This window comes from Mus caroli, unplaced genomic scaffold, assembly GCF_978045245.1.
Source record: "Mus caroli unplaced genomic scaffold, Mus_caroli_1 scaffold_8, whole genome shotgun sequence".
NCBI lineage: Eukaryota > Metazoa > Chordata > Mammalia > Rodentia > Muridae > Mus > Mus caroli.
Window position 1 is genome coordinate 102,137,203 of NW_028227263.1, and position 21,715 is coordinate 102,158,917.

A 21,715-nucleotide genomic window follows, 5' to 3' on the forward strand; every position below is an offset into this window, starting at 1 on the left:
TTATTTATTTATTTTACAATTGTGAGCACAATGTCTTTAGACACACCAGAAGAGGGCATCAGATCCTATTATAGATGGTTGTGAGCCACCATGTAGTTGCTGGGAATTGAACTCAGGACCTCTGGAAGAGCAGTCAGTGCCCCTCCTTTTTGTTTTTTAAAGCAGGATCTCACTGTGTACTCTTGTGGGACTTGTTTGTTTTAAGCCAGGCAGTGATGTTTTAAGCCATTCCTTTAATCCCAGCACTCAGGAGGCAGAGGCAGGTAGATGTCTGAGTTTGAGGCCAGCCTGGTCTATAGAGCAAGTTCCAGGACAGCCAGGTACACAGAGAAACCCTGTCTAAAAAAAATAAGTTTCACGGGAGTTTCTTGGGGTTTTTGGTGTGTGTGTGTGTGTGTGTGTGTGTGTGTGGACATGCAGGAAAGCCAGAAGACAACTTCAGGAATCAGGTGTCTCCTTCACCATGTTAGTTCATGGCATCAACTCACATGCTTATGCTTGAAAATAGTCAGAACCTACTTTATTAGCTCAGCCATCTCACCCCTGATCTGCAATTCTTGTGATCCACCTGGGATTATATATGTATGGACACGTCCACCCTGTGCTCTTCCTTAATCTCTGCCAAATCCTGTTTACCATGTGAGGTCATAAAACAAGCCAGAGTGTCTGTTCACCCAGGCTGAACATGAAGGCCCCAGGCAAGAAAAGTCGGAGAAGAGCCATCAGAATGGTCTAGACTTTAGCAGTAACGCTGATCAGTGAACAACAGCCAACTGGTTGACTCGCTGCACATTGTCAAGGCCTCCCTCCTTCCATCTCTCTCTTTCTCTTTCCCTCTCTCTCCCTGGTCTGCTCACTAATGTTGCCCAGTGAACTGGGCTAACGGAGGCTCTCTTAGTCCATTTTCTTTCTTTTCTCGTATGTTTTGGTTTGGTGTTCTGTTTGCTTGGTTTGGTTTCAAGAACGTGTGTGTGTGTGTGTGTGTGTGTGTGTGTGTGTGTGTGTATGTATGTATGTGTTCCTGGTTGGACTGTGGCACCAGAGATGACCTTGCATTCCCGATCTGCCACTGGGATGACAGCTTGAGCCATCAGGCTCAACTTATTCTTACTCCATCCTCTGAGCTGTAACTGATTATCACAGACTGTCACTTTGTCACTTGCCAAGGATAAAGGTTCCAGCACATGGCTGTTGAAGCTGGGAGGGGCCCCATCTGGTTGGCACTTGTGAGGCCTTCTTGGCATGGCAATGGCATGAGAGCTTTTTAGAGACGACAAAGCCTCCTCCCAGTGACCCTGATGGTGTGCTGTTGTGTGTGAAGGTTGCTGCTGCTGTGATGGCAATCATGGCAAACAGCTGGGGGAGGGGAGGGTTTATTTAGCTTACACATTCCAAATCACGGTCCACTAGGAAAGCCATGGTAGGAACTCAAACCTGGCAGGAACCTGGAAGCAGGGGCCATGGAGCAGTGCTGCCTGCTGGCTTGCTTCCTGTGGCTTACTCAGCCTGCTTTCTTACAGCACCCGTGACCCCCAGCCCAGGGGTAACACAATTCACCATGGTGGCAGAATCTCTGAGTTAAGGCCAGCCTGGTCTACAGATCAAGTTACAGGATAGCCAAGGTTACACAGAAACCCTGTGTCCAGGAAACGGGTGGGGGGTGGGGAGACTAGCCAGAATAGTAACAGTATGTTTTGTTTCTTCTTCTTCTTCTTCTTCTTCTTCTTCTTCTTCTTCTTCTTCTTCTTCTTCTTCTTCTCCTTCTCCTTCTCCTTCTCCTTCTCCTTCTCCTTCTCCTTCTCCTTCTCCTTCTCCTTCTCCTTCTCCTCCTCCTCCTCCTCCTCCTCCTCCTCCTTTCTTTTAGTGATCTATTTTTAGTTTATGTCTGAGGGTGTGAGATGTCCTAGAGTTAGAAACAGTTGTGACCTGCCTTGTGAGTGCTGGGAATTGAACCAGGGTCCTTTGAAGAATAGCCAGTGCTTTTAGCCTTGAGCTATCTCTCTAGTCCCATGTTTTTATTTTAATGCTGTGAGTGGGTATGGACACATGAGGTCAGAAGAGAGTACTGGGTCCCATGTCACTGTACCGCTGTGGGTGCTAGGAACTGAAGCAGGTCCTGTGCAATAGCACAGATGTTCAATCTCTGTCATCTTTCCAGTCCCACATTTTCAAGTTTTTGAGACAGAATCTTGGTGTGGTAGCACTCACCTTTCATCCCAGAGGCAGGGCAGGTGAGCCTCCTTAAAGTTGAGAGCAGCCTTGTTCATATATCTTGTTCCGGGCCTGGGCTACATACTGTACTTAGTAAGACTCTCAAAAAGAGAGAGAGTCTGACTAAGCCTGACGGAATTGGAACTTACCTTCCCAAGATGTTCCAGAACTTACTGTGATTCTCCTGCCCCAGCCTTCAAGTGCTGAGATACCAGGTCCTATGTATGACTCCATTAAAGCATCATCTGGAGATGGCAGCAGTGTGAAAGAACACATGTGAAAAAGTTAGGATACAGTCAACCCAGCCTAGGCCCACTTCCCTCACATCCATCCCAAGCCACTGGGCTTCACCCCACAGTAAGTGGAGTCATTGGCCAAAGCAAAGCAAACAAGCTTGCCAGAGTTTCCAGCAGACATGGGGCTCTGCAGAAAAGACTTAGATGGACCACGGAAGAAACAGAACTACACAGGCAGTAGAGTCCTGCTTAGATTGCCACAGAGTCTGGGACATGGCTCAACAGCAGAGTGTCTGCCTAGCACGTGGGACGTGCTTGGTTCAATCCCCAGAACTGCACAAAGAGAAGACACCTTCTTTTTGTCCTCTCACTAACTCATCTCCCAGTTTAGGGTAGAAAAACCTTCAGCTTAAAGAGGATAAAGGGCTAGTTCTCACAGTGACAAAGCCAGCACTAGCGTGAAGCCTGCAGACTGGGATGTGACAGATTCCCTGAAGTGCTAAAAAAGCAGCTCAATGAACTAACCATGGCCTGTGCACCCCCACACTCTGCAACAGCAGTGGGGGTGCAGAGCCCAGAGGAGCATAGATGGGCTGAGGATCGACTGTTTTGGAAGACTAAGTGTGATACGATCCAGACTGGCTTCAGTCTCGTAATGAAGGATGATCCTGCCTGGATTACAGGTGTGCTCCGCCTATGGTCTGCCTGGAGATGCGATCCGGGGTTTCACACATGCTAGCCAAGCACGGGCATATTTGCAGCCCCAGGATCTTGAGATGGGATCTCCATATATTAAGTTGACCCTAAATCCAAGAACAATCCAAGAACCCACCCGAGACTCAGAGAAGCTCCACCTGCCTCTGCCTCTTCTACGTATTGGGATTAAAGGTTTCAGCCGGGCGTGGTGGCGCACGCCTTTAATCCCAGCACTCGGGAGGCAGAGGCAGGTGGATTTCTGAGTTCGAGGCCAGCCTGGTCTACAAAGTGAGTTCCAGGACAGCCAGGGCTATACAGAGAAACCCTGTCTCGAAAAACCAAAAAAAAAAAAAAAAAAAAAAAAAAAGGTTTCATCACCACATCTTGCCTGTTATATGACACAGGGTCTTATATGTAGCCAAGGCTAACCTTGCACTCCTAGTTCACCTGCCTCCAATGTACCATACTCTTCATTCTTGGTCTTTCAAGCACAACCAGGTCCTTTCTGAATTGCCTCTGTGTGAACTCAGGTGGAGCCAGTCCTGATAAACAAAGGCACTCCCCATATTTGGAAAATACCAAGGATTTATCTCCTAGGAACCAAAACCAAAGCCCAGACACATCCTGTGCTACACCACAGCAATGAGATGGGAAGCGGTCAGACGCTTGTGTAGCTGCTGCTTAGGCGAGTCATAGTTCTGGGTGCAAGAGCTTTGCAGGGTGGAAACAGCCACGGAAGAATAGAAGACAATGGGGAAGATAAGGAAACCACATAGTGTGTTAAATGGTGATAAGGACAAAGCAGGGTGAGTCTGGTGCTGCGAGGGGTGCTTCTTGGGGAAGGGTGTCATGAGGCCTCTGCCTGTGTGTTTAAGCAAGGGCTTGGGCGAGATGGGGACAACACAAGGATCTGGAGGGAAGGTATTCCATGATTGGAAACAGCTAGTGCAAAGGCCCCTGGCCAAGAGGATGCCCACCTGAGACGCACCGCGCATGGCTAGTGTTGGCAAGGAACATTGATAGCATGAGGTTAGCAGGGAGGGGTTAGGAGAGCACAGAGTCAAACACTGCAGCTCTATGTGGAGGGGTGAGGTGGGCGGCACCATCGATTGAGTCAGGGACTTCAAGCATGCTAGTTCTCTGCCACTGACTCTCTGGTAGATTCTAGGCAGCTGCTCTCCAACTGAGCTGTGCACTTCCCGTCTTTGTAGTATTTATTTATTTATTTTATTTTCATTTTTTTTGAGACAGAGTTTCTCTGTATAGCCCTGACTGTCCTGGAACCAGCCTGTAGACCAGGCTGGCCTTGAACTCAGAAATCTGCCTGCCTCTGCCTCTCCAGTGCTGGGATTAAAGGTGTGCGCCACCATGCCCAGCCATCTTTGTAGTTTTTGAGACAGGGTCTTAGTAAATTGCTCAGGCCAGTCTTGAAACAAGGCCAGCCTCCAACCCTCATTCCTACTGCCTCGGGCTCCTTGGAAACTGGAGTGGCAGGTCTGTATTACCAGTCCTTGCTAAGAAGGCTGGATTTTTATCCCAAATGAATCAGGAACCTAGAGGCTGGAGGTTCACAAGTTCTGTGCCCCAGGAAGCAGATGGTGGCTAGGAAGTAGGGAAATCAGAAAGGAAGCCACTATGACAGTCCTTATGGTGGAGGCAAGGTCTATTTAATGGCAGCTGAAGTGACTGACACTGTTTGGATTCTACATACACTTCGAAGCTAGAAAGCCTTGTCGCATCCCTTCGCTATACGTTCAGGGCCCAAGCTGAGGTCTGCGGCCACGCCACTTGTTACCACTAGGTGGCGTGTCCCGCCCGGGCACGAACTCACCCCTGGCACTGTCTACCCCAAAGCTTCCTTTCACTTTCGGTCTTTGGCTGTCATCCAGCTCAGGCTTTCCACACCCAGCTGGGGCAAGCCTGGTGCGTGGGGTGAATGGCTTTCCAGGTCCCCGAGGGGCGGTCCCAAGGTCCCCACTCCCGGGCAGAGGGAGCGGGGTGCGAGACCTGGGGAGGATTCTGGGGACGTCGGTCGGGGTTCTTAGAAGGGGAGATGACTTTTCACCGTCACTGAGGCTCGTGCAGGAAGCCTGGGGGAGCAGGAGGCGGAAACGCACCCACATCAAGGGCGGCAGGGCGGGCGGCGGGGTACAGGGGTGGGTGAGGAAGGGGCTGCAGGGTATGAGCCCGAGACCTGCCCTCCTGTCACTTCCAAGAACCTGTCACAGGCATGAGGGGTCCCCGGCAGAGATGACAGTGCTGGCGCCAGCCTGGAGCCCAAATGTGCGTATACCTGAGGGGTGATGGAGCCGGGCGGAGAAGGGAAATGGGCAGGGGATGGAGGCATGAGGAGACAGACACAGGACAGGATTGGAAGAAAAAAAAGAGGATGGTCACAGGTTTGTCACACCAGCTAAGGTGCAGGACAGGCAGAGACAGGGAAGATGACACCCAGTTAATGAGGGAAGCAGGATCCAGGGAGCCCCTGCATGGAAGTCAGTTGCTGACACCACCTCCCTGTAGTCCTCCCTGTTGCTGCTGTTGCTGCTGCTGAGTCCTTGCCTGTGGGGGACACCTGACTGTTACTTCAGCCACAGTCCCATCTCCTCCAACTTCTACATGAAGATTAGAGAGTTGGTGAGCCAGTTCCCATACTGTGCTGGGTCCTTATCTCCGCATCTCTGCTACTGTCTCTTGCCATGTCTTTATCTCTGTGAGGTCTCTGTCCCTCTCTCTTTGGATCTCCACCCCCTGCCCCCTTCTCTGGGTCTCTTGCTATCTTTCGCTGTCTCAGTCTCTCTTTCTGAGTCCCTGTTCTCTGAGTCTCTGTCACTGTTTCTCTCTAGGACTTCTGGCCTTCACTCTGAGAACATGTTCCTCTCTGTCCCTCTCTCTGGATGCCTCTCTCTGTAGACCTCTGCCGCTCTGTGAGTCTCTTTGCTACTGTCTTGGTGTCTCCTCTCTCTCTCTCTCTCTCTCTCTCTCTCTCTCTCGTTCTCTTCTTCTTTATGTGAGTTCTGCCTCTTTTCTGTCCTTGTCCCCTTGTCTCAGGGTTAACTTCTCCGACTCTAAAATTTGCTCTTGCTTTCAGTCAGGCCTCACCTTGTTTTCTCCCATAGACTGACTACCTGCTTAAAGATTACCCAGTCACTGTGGCCGTCAATCTTCAGGACGTGAGTCACAGTCGGGAGGGCCCTGGGATGGAGGTGGGAACCAGACTCAAGATGTGCCACCCGTCAGGGACAAGACTAGTGGGCTACCTCCTGCACCCTCAGACCTGGAAATCTAGACCTTCTTTCCACCCACACCCACCCCATCCTGGCCCCAGACCAAGGCATCCTAGCTCATTCTCCCACCAAGCTGTCAAGACTGGCCTCTATGTTCCTTTCTCGCTTGGGTTTAGTAGGTCCCTCCCTCTCAGGCATCTGGCCCCGCCCCTCCGTGGGGAGGGCGTGGTCTTCAGTCTTGAAGCCCCACCACTTCTCTCCCTTGGTGTCTGGCATTTGATCCATACCCACCTCCATCTCACAAGTGACAGGCCCACCCTCCCTACCCTTTCTGGCCCCACCTCTTTCAGTCTCCTGGCCCCGCCCACTCTCTGCTGACACCTAGTCCCATCACTAAGCCAACCAGACCCGCTCTCCTTCCTTCTGCCTTCTGGCCCGGCCCAACCCATGTCAGTCATCTAGCCCCGCCCCTCCTCCCTGAGCTCTGGTCTGGGCTCTTCTTGGTCTGCAGGAGAAGCACTGCAAAGCTTTGTGGAGCCTCTTCCTAGCCCAGCGCTGGATAGAGCAACTGAAGACTGTGGCAGGGTCTAAGATGCAAACGCTTCTGGAGGGCGTCAACACCGAGATACATTTTGTCACCTCGTGTACCTTCCAGGTTAGCACTAGAACTCAAATGAAGAAAGCCAAGTCCCTCCCCATCCTTGAAAAACAGCTCTGCCAGCCATGTCTTTTATGGGGAGTTCATTTTCCCACAGCATACCACGGAGGTAGGGCTGGAACCTCCACGCCCCGAGGTCACCTGGGGATCTGTTACTGGGTCTGTGCCTTAAATAGCTGAAGAAGGTTGTTCCTGAGCTGTTCTCTTCCCTAACAGCTGGAGAACCCTGGAGACCTGGGCCCCTAGGCTCTGTGACCTCTGCAGGTCAGGGCCCTGGGTTGGTGGAGCCCCTGGTGTGACAAGGTGATGATCTGTCCCTCCCTCCCTTCTCCCAGCCCCTACCAGAATGTCTGCGATTCGTCCAGACCAACATCTCCCACCTCCTGCAGGACACCTGCACACAGCTGTTTGCTCTGAAGCCCTGTATCGGGAAGGCCTGCCAGAATTTCTCTCGGTGCCTGGAGGTGCAGTGCCAGCCGGGTAACGGTGGCCCCAGAGCCCAGCACCATGGTGCCACCAGGCTCACAGCCCACAGCCTTGCTAACTGTGTGTCCAGGGTTTCTGCTCCCACTAGTTGGCACTTCACACACGTTCTTTCTCCCTTATTTTCTCTCTTTTCTTTCTTCTTTTTAAAAAAATGTATCTTTATGTGTGTTTTACCTACATGCCTGTAAGTGCACTGAATGTGTGTCTGGTGCCTGCAGAGGCCAGAAGAGGGCACCAGATCCCCTGGAACTGGAGTCTCTGCTACGTGTGAACCACCACTTGGGTGCTGGGACCCAGGTCCAATGCAAGAGCACCCAGGGTTCTTACCTGCTGAGCTACCACTTCAACCCTTTTTCTTTTCTTTTGAGATAGGGTCTCATTATACAGACTAGGCTGACCCTGAACTCAAAGCAATCCTCCTGCCTCAGTGTCCTGAGTGCTGGATTACAGGTATGAAGCCAGCACATCTGGCTTCCTTTCCTTTCCTTTTTTTCATGTTTTTGTCATCATATATTAATTATGTATAGCAACATCTCATGTCATCCATGTCTGCATTTCCATCACACCATGACTTTCTCCTGTGCGTCACGTCTCACTGATCTTTCTCTTTCCAATGGTCCCTCTCCTTTCTTTCTTTCATATATATATGAAAGAAAAAAATATATATATATAATTTTTAAGCCAGTTAGGTAGGTAGCCTAAAGAGGACACTTTACCAATGGCTACACTTCTGAAGAAAATGTCTCTTCCTGTTTAGCAACCTTCTAATTGCCATAGATGCCCAGGAAAGGACGGGTCACCTATCTTTAAGAAGGAGACAGAATTTCCAGTATGTTTATCTAGGGCAGTGCTGTGTACAGGGAACGGACACCAAGTGAGCACGGTTTCTGGGTAACAATACCAATAGCCATGCTCACTAACTGTTTTCTCTTTTTTCCCCTCTGTTATGATGGTGTTCTTTTAAGACAGTCTGTCTCTATAGTCCTGGCTGCCTGTAGCTTGCTATGCTGACCAGGCTGAGATTCCCCGGCTTCTGCCTCCTGAGTTCTGGGGTTGAAGGTGTAGACCAGGATGCCTGGCCATGCTCACACTTTTTATCCCCAGTGTTGGTTTATTTTTCAGACAGTGTTTCTCGATACATTCCTGTCAGTCCTACAATTTACTATGTAGACCAGGCTAGTCTCAAATTCACAGAGCTCTGTCTGCCTCTGCTTCCTGAGTGTTGAATTGTTAAAGGCGTGGTCTGCCAGGCCTACCTTATGCCCCCAGGTCTAGGTTTTGTTGTTAGTAGACTCCTCATGCCGTACCACCCATCACCTTATCCTCCAGGACGTTCCACGTTTGCTCTGATGAGCCCCCTCAGTTACCTGCTTCTTCTCTCTCTCCAGACTCCTCCACCCTGCTGCCCCCAAGGAGTCCCATAGCCCTAGAAGCCACGGAGCTCCCAGAGCCTCGGCCCAGGCGGCTGTTGCTTCTGTTGCTGCTGCTGCCTCTCACACTGGTGCTGCTGGCAGCCGCCTGGGGCCTTCACTGGCAAAGGGCAAGAAGGAGGGGGGAGCTCCACCCTGGGGTGAGCCTAGAGTCCAGGGCGGCTGGATGGACTGGGTGGCGAGGGATGAGGGGGGCAGGTGGCTGACCTTGTGGGGGCCTCAGGTGCCCCTCCCCTCCCATCCCTAGGATGCGAGCCTTGTGCATCGTTGACTCAGCCTGGGTCTTATCTCGGTGAGTCTTCCACTTATACTGGAGCCTGGAACAGCCAGGCTTGGGGGTCAGTGCAAGATTTGGGGGGCTGTCTTATTGTTTCTCACAGGAGGGGCGGGGATTCAGGGGAGTGGTGTGTATGTCAGGGGCATCACGGTCCTGGCTAAATGTCCAGTGTGACAAGCTCAGGGGTTCTGCAGCTGTAAGCTGTGGGGAGCTGGGAAGGCTTGTGAGAGAGCAAGGGGGCAGCAGGCGGGTGCCCTGCCAGCACCCGTATTTTAGAATGTGATGTGTCTTACACTTGTAATACCTCTCCTGTGGAGGCTACACCTGTAATCCCAGCCCTTGGGAGCCCAGAGCAGGATTGCTGAATGGTCTGGCCACTCTCTGCTACAAGGTGAGTTCAAGGCCATTGTGAAATACACAGCGAACTCGTCTCCTGTCTCAGATAAACAAACAAAAACTCTCAGTTAAGTGACACTTATTTTTTTTTTCAGATGAGGTCTCAATATGTTTCCCAAACTGACTTTGAACACCTCGATGCACCTTCCTGCCCCAACCTTCCAAATAGCTGGGCTCACAGGCATGCTATATACAACAAGGCTTTCTTTTTTTCTTTCCTGGTGCTAGAGTTGGGAACCAAAACAAGGAGCAAGCTAGGCAAGTGCTGTGCTGAGTCACATCCCCAGCCCAGAGGACACACTGTCTGGGCGTGGCGATGGACACTGTAATTCCAGGGCTTCTGGATTGGAGATGCTGAAACTGGAGGATACTGACTTTAAGAAAAACAGAAAGGAAGAAGGGGGGTGCATTGTAGCCCTGTGTGGTTGCTTCTGTCACCTCCACCCCTTAAAATAAAAACAACTGCTGGGTATGGTGCTGCGTTCCTGGAATCTCAGTATTCAGGAGGCTGAGGCAGAGGGATCAGAACTTCAAGGCCAGCCTGGGCAACTTCAGGAGATGTGTCTCAGAATAACAATGAAAAACAGAAATGCTGGGACTGGAGCCTAGTAAGACTCTGGCCCCAATCAGGGCGTGGTGGCGCACGCCTTTAATCCCAGCACTCGGGAGGCAGAGGCAGGCGGATTTCTGAGTTGGAGGCCAGCCTGGTCTACAGAGTGAGTTCCAGGACAGCCAGGACTACACAGAGAGACCCTGTCTTGAAAAACCAAAATGAACAACAACAACAAAAACCAATTAGATTGTTTAAATTTTTTAAATTTAAGTTTTTAAATTTGTGGTTTCCCATTTCTGGGCTTGTTTCTGAAACACATAGCCATAGTGATAAGTGTCTGTAAAACCAACTCTATTTATTAGTTTTTGAGATAGGGTATATGTAGCACCGATGGTCTGGAATGTGGGGGCAATCCTCCGGTCTCTACCTCTGGAATGCTGGGGTCACAGGTGTGTTCTACCATACCTGAAAGTAATTCCTCTTTTTAAAGAAATTACACCAGACCCCCCGAACCCCTCCCCCCCCCAATAAATTGAAAAAAATTACACCTGGGGAGCAGGCAAAGTGTATTATGGCACCTGTATATAAGTCAGAGGACAACTTGTGGGTAGCTGGTTCTCTCCTTTCACCACGTTTGTCCCAGGGATGGAACTCAAGTGGTCAAACTTGGGAGCAGAGGCCTTCTTTACCCATTAACCCAGCTTGAAGGCCAAGATCTGGTTTGTTTTAAAACGAGGTCTCACTTAGCTCTATCTGACCTGGAACTGACTCTGCATACCAGGCTGGCTGGGAACTGAAGAGATCCACCTGCTTCTGCCTCCTCCGAGAAAGGTGAGCCACCAGGCCTGCCCCTAAAACCTCCAAAAAAAAAAAAAAAAAAAAAAAAAACGACATGGAGCAAAGTTTGCGGTGTAAATCTGTCTGTATTCCTTTGCACTCTGGAGAAAAGGGAGAAAGATCAAGGATTCTGGGTTATCTACTGTTATGTAGAAGTCTAAGGCTAACCTGGGGGGGGGGGGGGGGCGGCGAGGGGCTGGGCTGGGGGCGTGGCTCAGTGGTAGAGTGTCACGTGAGAACTCCAGTCCTCAGGGACCGTTGATCACCCCTTTTTACAGAGGATACTGAGGCGAAGCAGGAGTCGCTGGACAGACACAGCCTGGACACACAGACATTTGGGTGGAGGCTGGCCCCCTCTTGGACCTCACTGCTCCGCCCCCGCCAGCTCTTTCCCGAGGATGGAGACATCACAACTCACCAAATTCTGTGCAAAGTCCTTGCCCCCATGTACTTGTATATAATTTTTTTTTTTTTTTTTTTTTTTTACCAGCTCTTCCGAGCCTGTCTGTGGATAGGACAGGGAATAGGTGCACCTTTTAGGTTTCAGAATCTTGGTTTGTCGGCTTTCCAGAAGCTGAGGCAGGATCTTAAATTTAAGGTCAGCCTGGATTGCAGAAATCTTATGTCAGAAACCCAAACCAACGACAAAAGGTTCTATTTGTTTCCCGAGGCCTCCAGTAGCCCAGGGTCAGCACGGGGTACGCCCATGGGGCTCTGATGTGAAGCAGACGCAACTCAATTCCCCAGAACCATGGCCCCAAAGTGTAACAGGCAAGCAAACGATGCTGGCACCTACAGGAGGACTCGACCCAGGCTCGGCTGGCTAGGGAGGTTTTCAGGACAAAACGAGTCTTTGATAGCCAACAGTCTACTGTCTTTGTTATTTCCCTTCGGTGGCGGGCGGTTAGAGGCGCACAGCCGGGAGGGCAGCGCGGACAACAGTCACGGAAACAAAGGCCTTTGGGGACAGAAGCGAGGGAGGGCGTCTGCGTCTCGGGAACCTCAAAGCCCCTCATTCCCCGCAGTCTCCTCCATCCAGGAAGGCTTCCTCCACCCGTTTGATAGCCGAGACTCCCAGGCTCAGGCCAGACCAGCGATGGTCGGCACACCGTGGGGTTGAGGGGAGGGACCGCTGCACGCGCAGCTCTGAAGGGCCGGCCAGGACTATGCTCGCCCTCTCATGGCCACCACGTGTTCTGCAGCCGCCATCACTTGATGGGAGTAATGGCGCTGCACATGGCAGACACCGGAACGGAGAAGAGCGATCCCTTCAAATATGGCGGCAGCGGCTTGGGCGGCATTGTACGGCTGAAGCCGCTCTGAGACCCACGTGACCTCCGGCCCCGCACAGTCATGGCCGCCAAGAGCCAACTCAGGAGACATTCTGATTGGACAAAATAAAAATGGCCCGCCTCGATAGACGCGCACTCACCGCTTCGACCAATTAGAAGACGGAAACTCGTCTGTTCGAGCTGGCTGCGTCACTTCCTCCGCCCCTGCAGCAAGGGATAAGAAACCCTGCGACAAGACCTCTTCCTTTCCCAGGCGGCTGCCGAAGATGGCGGAGGGGCAGGTTCGGACTCTGCGCGCGCCGGGCGGTGTGGGGTCGGGTGGGCGCCAGGCGGGAGCGCAGTGAGGGGCCACTGCTCCCCGCTGCTTGTGCGATGGGACTTAGCAAACGTCTCACGCGAGGGGATTGTGTAACGGGCGTAACGAGCCGCGGCTGCCTAGGTATGGGGCGATGGAAGTGCAGCGGGATTCCTGGGGAAGACGGGAGTGGGGCTGGGGTTCCAACACCGGAAACAACTTTTACAGGTTCTAATCTCAGGCGTTGGGGTGCGGGGAGCTTGCAATCTCTGGTGTCTGGTGTATGTAAGATAAGGAGAAACTGTCGGAGGCTCCTGCTTTGCATGACTTTAGGGCACAGAATTCCTGTAACATCTGATCTGAAGGCTTGTAGGCCTTTTGAGGGTGTTTTCAGTGTGCTTCAGAATTAGGCGGGGGTGGGGGGGTTGATAAGGCAAAACTTTAAAAGTAAGTTATTCTCCCGACTGAGGCAGGAACCTCGTGATTTTGAGGCTGGTCAGGAATTGCCTGTACCTTCCTCCTGACTTGAGATACCTTGACAGGTTGCTGCTCAGGAAGTAAATGGTGCTGTTTGGGACAGTTTTGACCCTCCAGGAACAGCAATAAACAGGGTGGCTGTGGAATGGGTTTCTTCTGTAGTTTGGGTTGGGATGCAGACATGTGCCTTCATGCCTGAAGCTTTGTAATCAGTCTGCACTGCTCAGAATCACGGGACAGCCAATGTGTGCTTAGCTAAATCGGGTTCGTTTGAGTGTATATAAGAAGGGTTCTGCCATGAGCAGCTGAGGATCCGATGAAAAGCTACAACGGGCTAAAGTCGGAAACCAGATCTGGTCAATTTTGTAATGAACGGTGTGCCACTGGATCCCAGCTATCCTGGGATTTGAGGCCTGGTAGGGTTAAATGAAGTTCCATTTTAAAAAAATCAACTTATGTACACAAAAGGAATCCTATGCCTGCTGAGGCTTTGTTAGTTTTACAGTGGCCCTTTGGGACACTTGCTTCATCTGGGTAGTAGGCATCCTGACAGGTTGCTAACCTGGAATAGGGAAAGCCAGACTGTTTCCTAAGCATTCTTGTCTCCACAGGTTCTGATACTGGATGGCCGAGGCCATCTTCTTGGCCGGCTGGCAGCCATTGTGGCCAAGCAGGTACTTCTGGGTAAGTTTCATTCAACATTTCCCTTTGCCTGGGAGTCCATGATGAGCAACACTCACCATCTTTCGTTTGAGTCTCACGACTGTGAGATCAACCCATGCACCGCTCTGAGACTCTCCAGCCCCTGCTTCCTTGGGACCCCTGGCCTAGAAATACTTTTGGAGCGAGAGATCTGCCTTCCAAGAGGCTTTGCTGACTGTCTCCAACTCCCTGTTATCTCTAGGCCGGAAGGTGGTCGTCGTACGCTGTGAAGGCATCAACATTTCTGGAAACTTCTACAGAAACAAGTGTGAGTTTGGGCTGGGGCCTTGCTCCTAGACAAGCGGGCTCTCTGCTCTGCTTTTGGGTCCAAGGGTGCCTGCCTCACGTACATACTTTTCTCCTGACAGTAAAGTATCTGGCCTTTCTCCGGAAGCGAATGAATACCAACCCCTCCCGAGGCCCCTACCACTTCCGAGCCCCCAGCCGCATTTTCTGGCGCACCGTGCGAGGTGAGATGGTGATGGTGACATGTAGGACAGGGTAGGCTCTGGCAGCTTGTGATGAGACATCTCCCACTCATGTTCGAGTTGCTCGACTATGAGATGACTCTACATGCACTACCATCTGAGGCTGTCGTAGCTCCCTGCTGCTTGGGGTCAGATGGGGTTTTCAGCACCTCTAATGAGGCCTGCTGTTACACCCACAGGCATGCTGCCCCACAAGACCAAGAGAGGCCAGGCTGCCCTGGAACGCCTCAAGGTGTTGGATGGGATCCCTCCACCCTATGACAAGGTGAGCCTTGCAAGCCTAGCCTTACAGCCTCTGCGTCCAGCGTCTGTGATGTTCTATTACCTACATTGTTTGAGCCTCATGAAAACCCCACTGGCTGAGACGCCTGCCCTGCCGGCCTTCTTGCCAGGTGTTCCCAACAGGCCTCTGAGCCCCTCTTTTTCTCTAACAGAAAAAGCGGATGGTGGTCCCTGCTGCCCTCAAGGTTGTTCGGCTGAAGCCTACCAGAAAGGTAAGCTCTGGGTTACAGGTTAGGCGTGTGAACCTCAAGACTGGCATGTGATGTTTTTATTCTCACGATGGTCTTCAGATGCCACAGTTTGGGCAGTGTTGATAATGCCAAAGGCTAAGCTGATGCCAGGAGGGCTCCCGTCCGCATTGGGGGATGAGTCCTCGAAATAGGGTCCCTAGGGCCCTCCAGCTCACCCTTGTGCTGCTGGGGCACATTCCATGTCCTTACAGCCTTGTGCCTCTGCAGTTTGCTTACCTGGGGCGTCTGGCTCATGAGGTCGGGTGGAAGTACCAGGCAGTGACAGCCACTCTGGAGGAGAAACGGAAGGAAAAGGCCAAGATGCACTATCGGAAGAAGAAGCAGATCTTGGTGAGGACAGACACTGTGCTCCAGGTTTAGGGGGACTCGGGTGAGAAGCAACCAGTCTGACATGTGTCTTTTCACACCACAGAGGTTACGGAAGCAGGCAGAAAAGAACGTGGAGAAGAAAATCTGCAAGTTCACAGAGGTCCTCAAGACCAATGGACTCCTGGTGTGAACCCAATAAAGACTGTTTGCCTCATGCCTGCCTGGCCTGCCCTTCCTCCGCCGCCGACCAGGGAAGTGGGGACCAAAGGTTCCTTAGGCATTGCTCCTGTGGGTAGAGGGGACATTTAGAGAGCTGACAGCATGCCACCTGCTTGAGTTTTATTAAAGTGCAAACCATGGAATGAATCACTTGAGCTTCAGTGTTGAAAATGAGTAGCAGGGCTGCCCCACCTACCTGATCAAGTACCATATTCTGCAGCTATGAAAATGAGATCTGAACATGAGCTGGGGTTTACAAGTGCTCCTTCCCAGCAGACCACAAAGCAGTATTTTCCTGGAGGATTGTATGTGCTAATAAATTATTTGACTTAAGTGTGTGCAATGTGTGCTGTGCAAGGGAGGGGCAGAGGGCATCAGCAGATCATCTGCACTGCGGCATGGGGGGCCCCTTTGGGTGAATCCTTGGTCATGGGATAGGCTTTGTTGCTCAAGAGGTGCAGGTACACATCTTGGGTCCTGTCCTAGATGGTTTTACTGTAAGTCAGCACCAAGATACAAGAGCTGGCACCTGGACTGCAGGAGATCAGGCCACACCACAAGGAAAGGCTGGGACTAAAGGCATTCACCATGCCCGGCTGAGTCTTCTGGTTTTTTAAACATCAAATCCTTCCGGGGGCTGGCAAAATGGCTCAGTGGTTAAGAGCACAGACTGCTCTTCCGGAAGGACCCGAGTTCAAATCCCAGAAACCACATGGTGCCTAACAATTATCCATAATGAAGTCTGATGCCCTCTTATGGAGTATCTGAAGGTAGCTACAGTGTACTTACATATAATCTTATAAAAAAAATTGCTTCCCATGTTAACCTCCGTGAGGTTTTATTACTTGCTGTAAGGACTTGACCTGGAAGTCAAGTCCTTACAGCACCATGAGTGCTGGGGTTAAAAAGATGGAGCACCACTCAAAATGTCATTCTATTTTGAAAATATCCTTTATACTGTTGTAGCCAATCTGTGCAGGGCTAGAATGGTGAACACTAGAAACTTTGACACAAGCTTTTGCCACCTGGCTGAATGATTCCTCCATTGCCTGGGGTAGTCACCTAAGGTCAGACAATCATCCAAGAGTAGTCAGGACATAAACCCATCAAAGTGTGGTGCTGAGACGCATGCGACCTTGGTAATGTCAGCCTTTGGTAAAAGGAAGAAAGGCTGACTATTCGGTCGACGCTGGCTTGGTGACATCGTATATCAGCTACTCTGCTGTAAAACAGTTCACCCCTTTCCTGAGACCCTCCCTGCGCGGCCCCTTCTCTCTGGAAACACGCGGTTCCCAATCCGCGTGCCTTTTCAGCCTTAAGCCTCGCCATATCACGTGATGCACGTTCCTCCAGCAACGCGCTCCTGAAATCTCGCGAGATGATAGGATCTTTCCCCCCCCCCCTTAGTCCTCCCTCGTCATGGCGGCGTACGGACAGTCCCAGGAGCGCGGGCAATCGCCGGAAGTACCTCCCACTTCCGTAAGGGTGACTCGCGTCACTTCCTCCCCGACCTCGCGTGGTGAATAAGGAAGCCGGGAGCGGCCCTGCCTCTCCTTTTCTCCGGCGGCCGGGAAGATGGCGGACATTCAGGTTCGAGCGTTTAGCTGCTTTCCCCCGACGCTTCGGCGTGGAGCTTATCCCTTGGCGTCCTCGCTGTCTTACGCATTATCTGAAGCGAGGATGCCTGCGAATGCCTTCGTTCTCAGGCGGCTCGGAAATCCGGGCTCTACGCAGTAATGGGGTCCCCGGCGCTTCGGGAGTTGGTCCTTAAAGCTCAGAGCTTAACGGGTGAGGGGTTGTGGCGGGAGGAGGGCATCCTGCGGCGCGGGAGTCCTGCGGCGGCAGAGCCGAGGACACCGGGTAAAGCAGGTTTTTTCCCCTTGATGGGGACTGAGGCCCGGTCCTCGTGCGCTCTACGGCATGGCTGCGGGTCCGACCTCGCTGTAGTTTTCAGTGTGAGCGCAGCTCTGGCCTCGATGAGCTTAGGCTTGTCTTAAACTTGCCATCCTACCTCACCCTCAACCGGGATGACAGTTCTGGCCCACCAGGCTCGGCTACGTGGACGTTAGCTGTGAATCCCGAATGAGTGGATTTCTGTGTTTTGGAGATCCAGTATGGCTGAAAAGCTGGTTTTGATCGCAGCCGTGAGTTCTGCAGGCTCTGGAGGTGACAGATGGGACGCAGTGTGTGAGCTAAACTAGACTTGGGGTGGTTGGAGAGCCCTGGCCAGCCGGTTTTGGCGATTGGGGCAAATAAGGTTGAAGGTAGGAAGGAAGAAATATTGTCTCTGATTTCCTCGAACTTTACCTGCAACCTCACCAAATTCTCATCCCTACAGACGGAGCGTGCTTACCAAAAGCAGCCTACGATCTTTCAAAACAAGAAGCGGGTTCTGCTGGGAGAAACCGGCAAAGAAAAACTCCCTCGGTACTACAAAAATATCGGTCTAGGCTTCAAGACACCCAAAGAGGTACAGGACCCTCCAGCAGATGAGATTCCCTGATGCCCTGCACACGTGGGAGCACAGCCACCCCGCCCTCTTCACAGTGGCTTCCCATGAGCCCCTGGGAACTGTAGTTTGGGTCCCTGAGGCATCATCCTTGGTTCTGTTAAGGAAGTGGTAATCTAAACCCCACTTTCATAACTTTACAGGCCATCGAGGGCACCTACATAGACAAGAAATGCCCCTTCACTGGTAACGTCTCCATCCGAGGTCGGATCCTGTCTGGTGAGTGGGAAGTTGGAAGGGTGGTTCTAGGATCCTCTGTCCAGGGGCCGTGGCAAGTGATGTCTGTTCTCACGATGGTCTTCAAATGTCCTCCAGGGCACTGCTGAGACAGCCCGTTGGCAAAGCTGATGCCATAAATGGAGCTCCTTGGGAGCCCCGCTCAACTGACTCCTACCTGCTAACACCTTTCTGTAACCTTCCCAGGTGTCGTGACGAAGATGAAGATGCAGAGGACCATCGTCATCCGCCGGGACTATCTCCATTACATCCGAAAGTACAATCGCTTTGAGAAGCGTCACAAGAACATGTCTGTGCACCTGTCCCCCTGTTTCAGGTGACTGTGGTTCTCTGATAGCTTGGGGTAATGACTCTAGACAAGACAGTCACTGGCTAGGCTGGAGGTGTCCTGTGGGCAGAGCAGTGTGAGGTCCAGGAGTGTGTAGACTGCTGTGCGAACGTCTGGGAACTAGAAGTTGTATGTTAGTCTTAGCAACTGCATAGATGGTGACTGGTTGGGTGGAGCAGGGGTGGCCCTCCTCAGCCTGTCTGGATGAAGGAGGGATTGCTGGGGAGGCCCCTCCTGAAGACTCCTTGTCTGACCCCACAGGGATGTACAGATCGGAGACATTGTCACAGTTGGAGAGTGCAGGCCCCTGAGCAAGACTGTGCGATTCAATGTGCTCAAGGTCACCAAGGCTGCTGGCACCAAGAAGCAGTTTCAGAAGTTCTAAGGGGACTCTGGCCAATGCCTTAGAACAAATAAAGTTATTTTCCAACGTACAGAACAGGCTTGGAGTCTCATGTGTCCTGGGACATAGCGAAGATTGCCAGGACTTTCCTGAGCTGGAGGTGTCTGCTGCATTTATGAGCCTTTTAAATCTTGGTAACCAAGTAGAACACCCAGGGTCAGCTACCTGATACAGGCACCCCCTTCCTCTCGGGAGGAAGTAAGGGTGGAGCCTATGACCTTAGTTTAGGTCTAAGCTCTTCGGTGCCCCTGAGAACCGCCTGGGCTTTTTCTAGGGGTCTCTGGTCTTCCCACAGCCAAAGAGTGAGCATGGTCCCACACTCACCTTGCAGGTGAAGACACCTAGGAAGGGGCGAGTTCTCCAACTTCAGTATAATAATCTGCTGGAACCCCTGTAGCCACTGCCTCCCCTCTGGCTTATGTCCTGGGACAGGAACCCTTCAGCAATGAGATGGCAAGAAGGCCCCAGGTTGTCCAGGATGGATGTTGGAGTGATGGGAATACCCACTTAGGAAAGGACCCAAGGCATCCCCTTTATGTGGGGCAAACCTGGGGAAAAGTCCCTTGGCTGGAGGGAGAAGCTGGAGTTGCTGCTGCCGGGGGTCCCCAAGTCCCTGTCCCCCAGGCCTGTACCAGGGTCTGAGGCACAGCACTGGTACAAGGGTTGGGAGACAGGGCATTGAGAAGAGTCCTCTGCCTGCAAGAGATGCTGCAGAAAGCACTGCTTCACCACGGCCTTCTGCATTTAACCAGGCTGCTGAGGGAGGGGGTTCCTGTCAAAGGAAGTGGGCCTGCATCAAAGCAAGCAGGAAGGGGCAGGGACAGGTCAGGAGGGGCACCGCCCAAGCTGGGTGCCTGCCAGCCACCCAGGAGTAAAGAGCCACTAAGCAGAGGAGGGGCTAGCCTCAGAGCTACAGGGGACAGGGACCCTGAGGAATCTAAAGCCAATTGTTGAGAGGTGTGGCCCCCTCCAGCCGCAGGTGCTTCCGTTCCGGGTGGGGCTGTGTTTACAACAACAGCCCAGCTCCCCTGTTTCCTCTCAGGGGTGCTTGGGGCTTCACCTTTCAAAGTTGCAGAGTCGGTGAGGGAGGGGACACCTGAGAGAGAAGAGGGACCCCTGACGACCCTTAAGCAGTTTAGTCATCTGCAGAGTGGAGGTTGTAGTCTTAGGCCTTTGCACAACTGAAGAACACAAGTCCCCTGCCTGAGAGCCCAGCACTTCCCGTACTGCACGCTCTGGTTTGTCAAACCCCAGTGCCAGCCATACCTGGCGCCTTGTCTCCAGGTGGAAATGTCTCCCTGGCATCATTGGTTTTATATTACTTTTACAGAGTCTTGCAGTGTGTCCCTAGATGGTCTGGAGCTCTGTGTAGACCAGGTTAGCCTCAAACTGACAAGTCTCCTCACTTCTTGTCTCCTGGGTGCTGAGATTCCAGGTGACTGACACACAGCCCATTTGGGCCTTTAGTGGTCCACAGGCACCTGTTTTCACTTGGTAACTAATATCCGGTTCCAATCACATGTAGACATTGGTGATAATCTAGCTGCTAGGGAGGCTGAGCTGAGGCAGGAGGATTGTCAGAAGTCAGAGACTAGTTTGGGCAACACAGACCCTATCTTAGACTTAAAGAGCTAGGGATGTGGTCAAAGGATTCAGTACTCTTCAAAGGTGTAGTGCCTTCCTAGAATCAGACACCAAGGGGCTGGGTTGTAGCTCCATGGTGGAGGGCTTTTCTAACAAGTACGAGGTCCTGGGACCATCGCAGCACCTCATAGACACCAAGGGCGTGCAGTTGCAATCCAGCACTTGAGAGGTAGATACTTGAGGATCAGCAGTTTAAGGGCACAAGAGACCCTGTTTTCAAACAAAGCCTGGTATGGTGATGCCCATCTTTGGGGTTTTTGGTTGGTTGTTTTGCAAGACGGTTTCTCTGTGTAACACCCCCTGGCTGTCCTGGACTTGCTTTTTAGACCAGGCTAGTCTCAAAACTGCCCACTATGTGCTGGGTTTAAAGGTGTGTGTCACCACACCCAGCAGTGGTACACGCCTTTGATCCCAGAACTCAAGAGGCAGGCAGATCTCAGAGTTTGAAGTCAGCCTGTCTGCATAGTGATAACCTCTTCTAAAAATGAAAATACTATTTATATGAGTGAGTGTGTGTGTGCCTGCCACGGACTCCCATGTAGAGGTCAAAGGATTCAGTACTCTTCATCATGTGGGTCCCACAAGTCAAACAGACCATGATGCTTTGCCGTAAATACCTCTACCTACTGAACCAGCTCACTAGCCCACACTTCCTCCTTGAGTCTCCTGTCAAACCTACTTCCTGCCTGTTGGCTGCAAAGAACGTATATATCTGCACAGCCAGTCCCTGGAAGTGGGAAATTGAGGAGATGCCCCAGGATCCAGGTGTCCCCAGACAGGCTCAGCACTGACCAGCCTCACTGCTCACTCAACCACAGACCTTGAGTCTCCTCATCTGTAAATGGTGTCCACACTAGCAGCTAGCTGTGCAGGTAGGTCACTCTGTGGCCCAAGGAGAATGACCTTTGGCAGGTAGCTGCAGCCGTTATGTATGGTGATGGGACCTGTGTCTTCTAGAGCAAGCTTGATGAAGTCATTTAAGTATGCTTCTAGAAGATTCTGTAGCGAATCATGTCTGGTGAGAAGACCAGAGAGGAGCTATTGGCTCCGGGCGAGGCTTCTCAGCAGGGTCTTGGGTGTTTGTTTTGGAGACAGGGTTCTCCTGTGTAGCTCTGGCTGTTGTGGAACTTGCTTCGTAGAACTGGCTGGCCTCAAACTCACAAAGAACTTCCTGCTTCTCCCTCCCAAATGCTGGGATCAAAAATGTGCATCAGCACCACCCAGGACAGGGTCCTGGTTTAGTGACAGCAAGCTTTGGCCCACCAACTGCCC

General features: G+C 51.9%; 3 protein-coding genes and 5 non-coding genes across 15 annotated transcripts; all 8 read left to right on the forward strand.

Moving 5' to 3' along the window:
- Window positions 1-3,786: 3,786 nt before the first annotated feature.
- On the forward strand, window positions 3,787-10,087 carry Flt3lg (fms related receptor tyrosine kinase 3 ligand). 7 transcript variants are annotated; one of them, XM_021166431.3, is made up of 9 exons: window positions 3,787-3,949; window positions 5,360-5,426; window positions 5,667-5,780; window positions 6,263-6,316; window positions 6,882-7,025; window positions 7,364-7,508; window positions 8,903-9,084; window positions 9,168-9,236; window positions 9,846-10,087. In XM_021166431.3, the coding sequence occupies exons 1-8, from the start codon at window positions 3,894-3,896 to the stop codon at window positions 9,189-9,191; spliced, it is 786 nt and encodes a 261-aa protein (XP_021022090.2). In that variant the 5' UTR covers window positions 3,787-3,893; the 3' UTR covers window positions 9,192-9,236; window positions 9,846-10,087. The 7 variants fall into 7 exon arrangements, 5 of the variants coding, with proteins under 5 accessions (XP_021022090.2, XP_021022094.1, XP_085697891.1 ...); XM_021166435.3 differs by lacking the exon at window positions 3,787-3,949 and adding an exon at window positions 4,973-5,066; XR_015047960.1 differs by lacking the exon at window positions 3,787-3,949 and adding an exon at window positions 9,539-9,612 and having other exon boundaries at window positions 5,288-5,426; window positions 9,192-9,236; window positions 9,713-10,087.
- A 2,357-nt stretch (window positions 10,088-12,444) lies between these two features.
- On the forward strand, window positions 12,445-15,317 carry Rpl13a (ribosomal protein L13a). Of its 2 annotated transcripts, none has more exons than XM_021166430.3 (8): window positions 12,445-12,580; window positions 13,683-13,755; window positions 13,976-14,041; window positions 14,142-14,243; window positions 14,441-14,526; window positions 14,696-14,755; window positions 15,002-15,124; window positions 15,207-15,317. In XM_021166430.3, the coding sequence occupies exons 1-8, from the start codon at window positions 12,566-12,568 to the stop codon at window positions 15,291-15,293; spliced, it is 612 nt and encodes a 203-aa protein (XP_021022089.1). In that variant the 5' UTR covers window positions 12,445-12,565; the 3' UTR covers window positions 15,294-15,317. The 2 variants fall into 2 exon arrangements, with proteins under 2 accessions (XP_021022089.1, XP_085697892.1); XM_085841766.1 differs by having other exon boundaries at window positions 12,570-12,738.
- LOC115031610 (small nucleolar RNA Z195/SNORD33/SNORD32 family) lies at window positions 13,787-13,869 on the forward strand. The gene has a single exon (XR_003837285.1). It is a non-coding gene; the product is annotated as a small nucleolar RNA Z195/SNORD33/SNORD32 family (small nucleolar RNA).
- LOC115031609 (small nucleolar RNA Z195/SNORD33/SNORD32 family) lies at window positions 14,285-14,368 on the forward strand. The gene has a single exon (XR_003837284.1). It is a non-coding gene; the product is annotated as a small nucleolar RNA Z195/SNORD33/SNORD32 family (small nucleolar RNA).
- On the forward strand, window positions 14,565-14,631 carry LOC115031611 (small nucleolar RNA SNORD34). Its single transcript, XR_003837286.1, has one exon. It is a non-coding gene; the product is annotated as a small nucleolar RNA SNORD34 (small nucleolar RNA).
- LOC115031613 (small nucleolar RNA SNORD35) lies at window positions 14,798-14,887 on the forward strand. Its single transcript, XR_003837288.1, has one exon. It is a non-coding gene; the product is annotated as a small nucleolar RNA SNORD35 (small nucleolar RNA).
- A 1,457-nt stretch (window positions 15,318-16,774) lies between the features above and the next one.
- Window positions 16,775-18,849, forward strand: Rps11 (ribosomal protein S11). Its single transcript, XM_021167238.3, has 5 exons — window positions 16,775-16,912; window positions 17,661-17,792; window positions 17,975-18,050; window positions 18,255-18,384; window positions 18,658-18,849. Exons 1-5 carry the CDS (start codon window positions 16,898-16,900, stop codon window positions 18,779-18,781), a joined length of 477 nt encoding a protein of 158 aa, XP_021022897.1. The 5' UTR covers window positions 16,775-16,897; the 3' UTR covers window positions 18,782-18,849.
- On the forward strand, window positions 18,102-18,188 carry LOC115031614 (small nucleolar RNA SNORD35). Its single transcript, XR_003837289.1, has one exon. It is a non-coding gene; the product is annotated as a small nucleolar RNA SNORD35 (small nucleolar RNA).
- Window positions 18,850-21,715: the final 2,866 nt, after the last annotated feature.

What these genes read in the sequence shown, in the direction of transcription:
- Flt3lg (XM_021166431.3), top strand. Translation starts at nt 3,894, where the DNA reads ATGGGGAAGATAAGGAAACCACATAGTGTGTTAAATGGTGATAAGGAC. An exon ending in ACATGAAGATTAGAGAGTTG is followed by an intron (nt 5,781 to 6,262) that starts GTGAGCCAGTTC and finishes TTTCTCCCATAG; the next exon opens with ACTGACTACCTGCTTAAAGA. An exon ending in GGGGGGAGCTCCACCCTGGG is followed by an intron (nt 9,085 to 9,167) that starts GTGAGCCTAGAG and finishes TGGGGGCCTCAG; the next exon opens with GTGCCCCTCCCCTCCCATCC.
- Rpl13a (XM_021166430.3), top strand. An exon ending in AAACTTCTACAGAAACAAGT is followed by an intron (nt 14,042 to 14,141) that starts GTGAGTTTGGGC and finishes TTCTCCTGACAG; the next exon opens with TAAAGTATCTGGCCTTTCTC. An exon ending in TTTCTGGCGCACCGTGCGAG is followed by an intron (nt 14,244 to 14,440) that starts GTGAGATGGTGA and finishes TTACACCCACAG; the next exon opens with GCATGCTGCCCCACAAGACC.
- Rps11 (XM_021167238.3), top strand. An exon ending in CCGAGGTCGGATCCTGTCTG is followed by an intron (nt 18,051 to 18,254) that starts GTGAGTGGGAAG and finishes TAACCTTCCCAG; the next exon opens with GTGTCGTGACGAAGATGAAG. An exon ending in CACCTGTCCCCCTGTTTCAG is followed by an intron (nt 18,385 to 18,657) that starts GTGACTGTGGTT and finishes CTGACCCCACAG; the next exon opens with GGATGTACAGATCGGAGACA.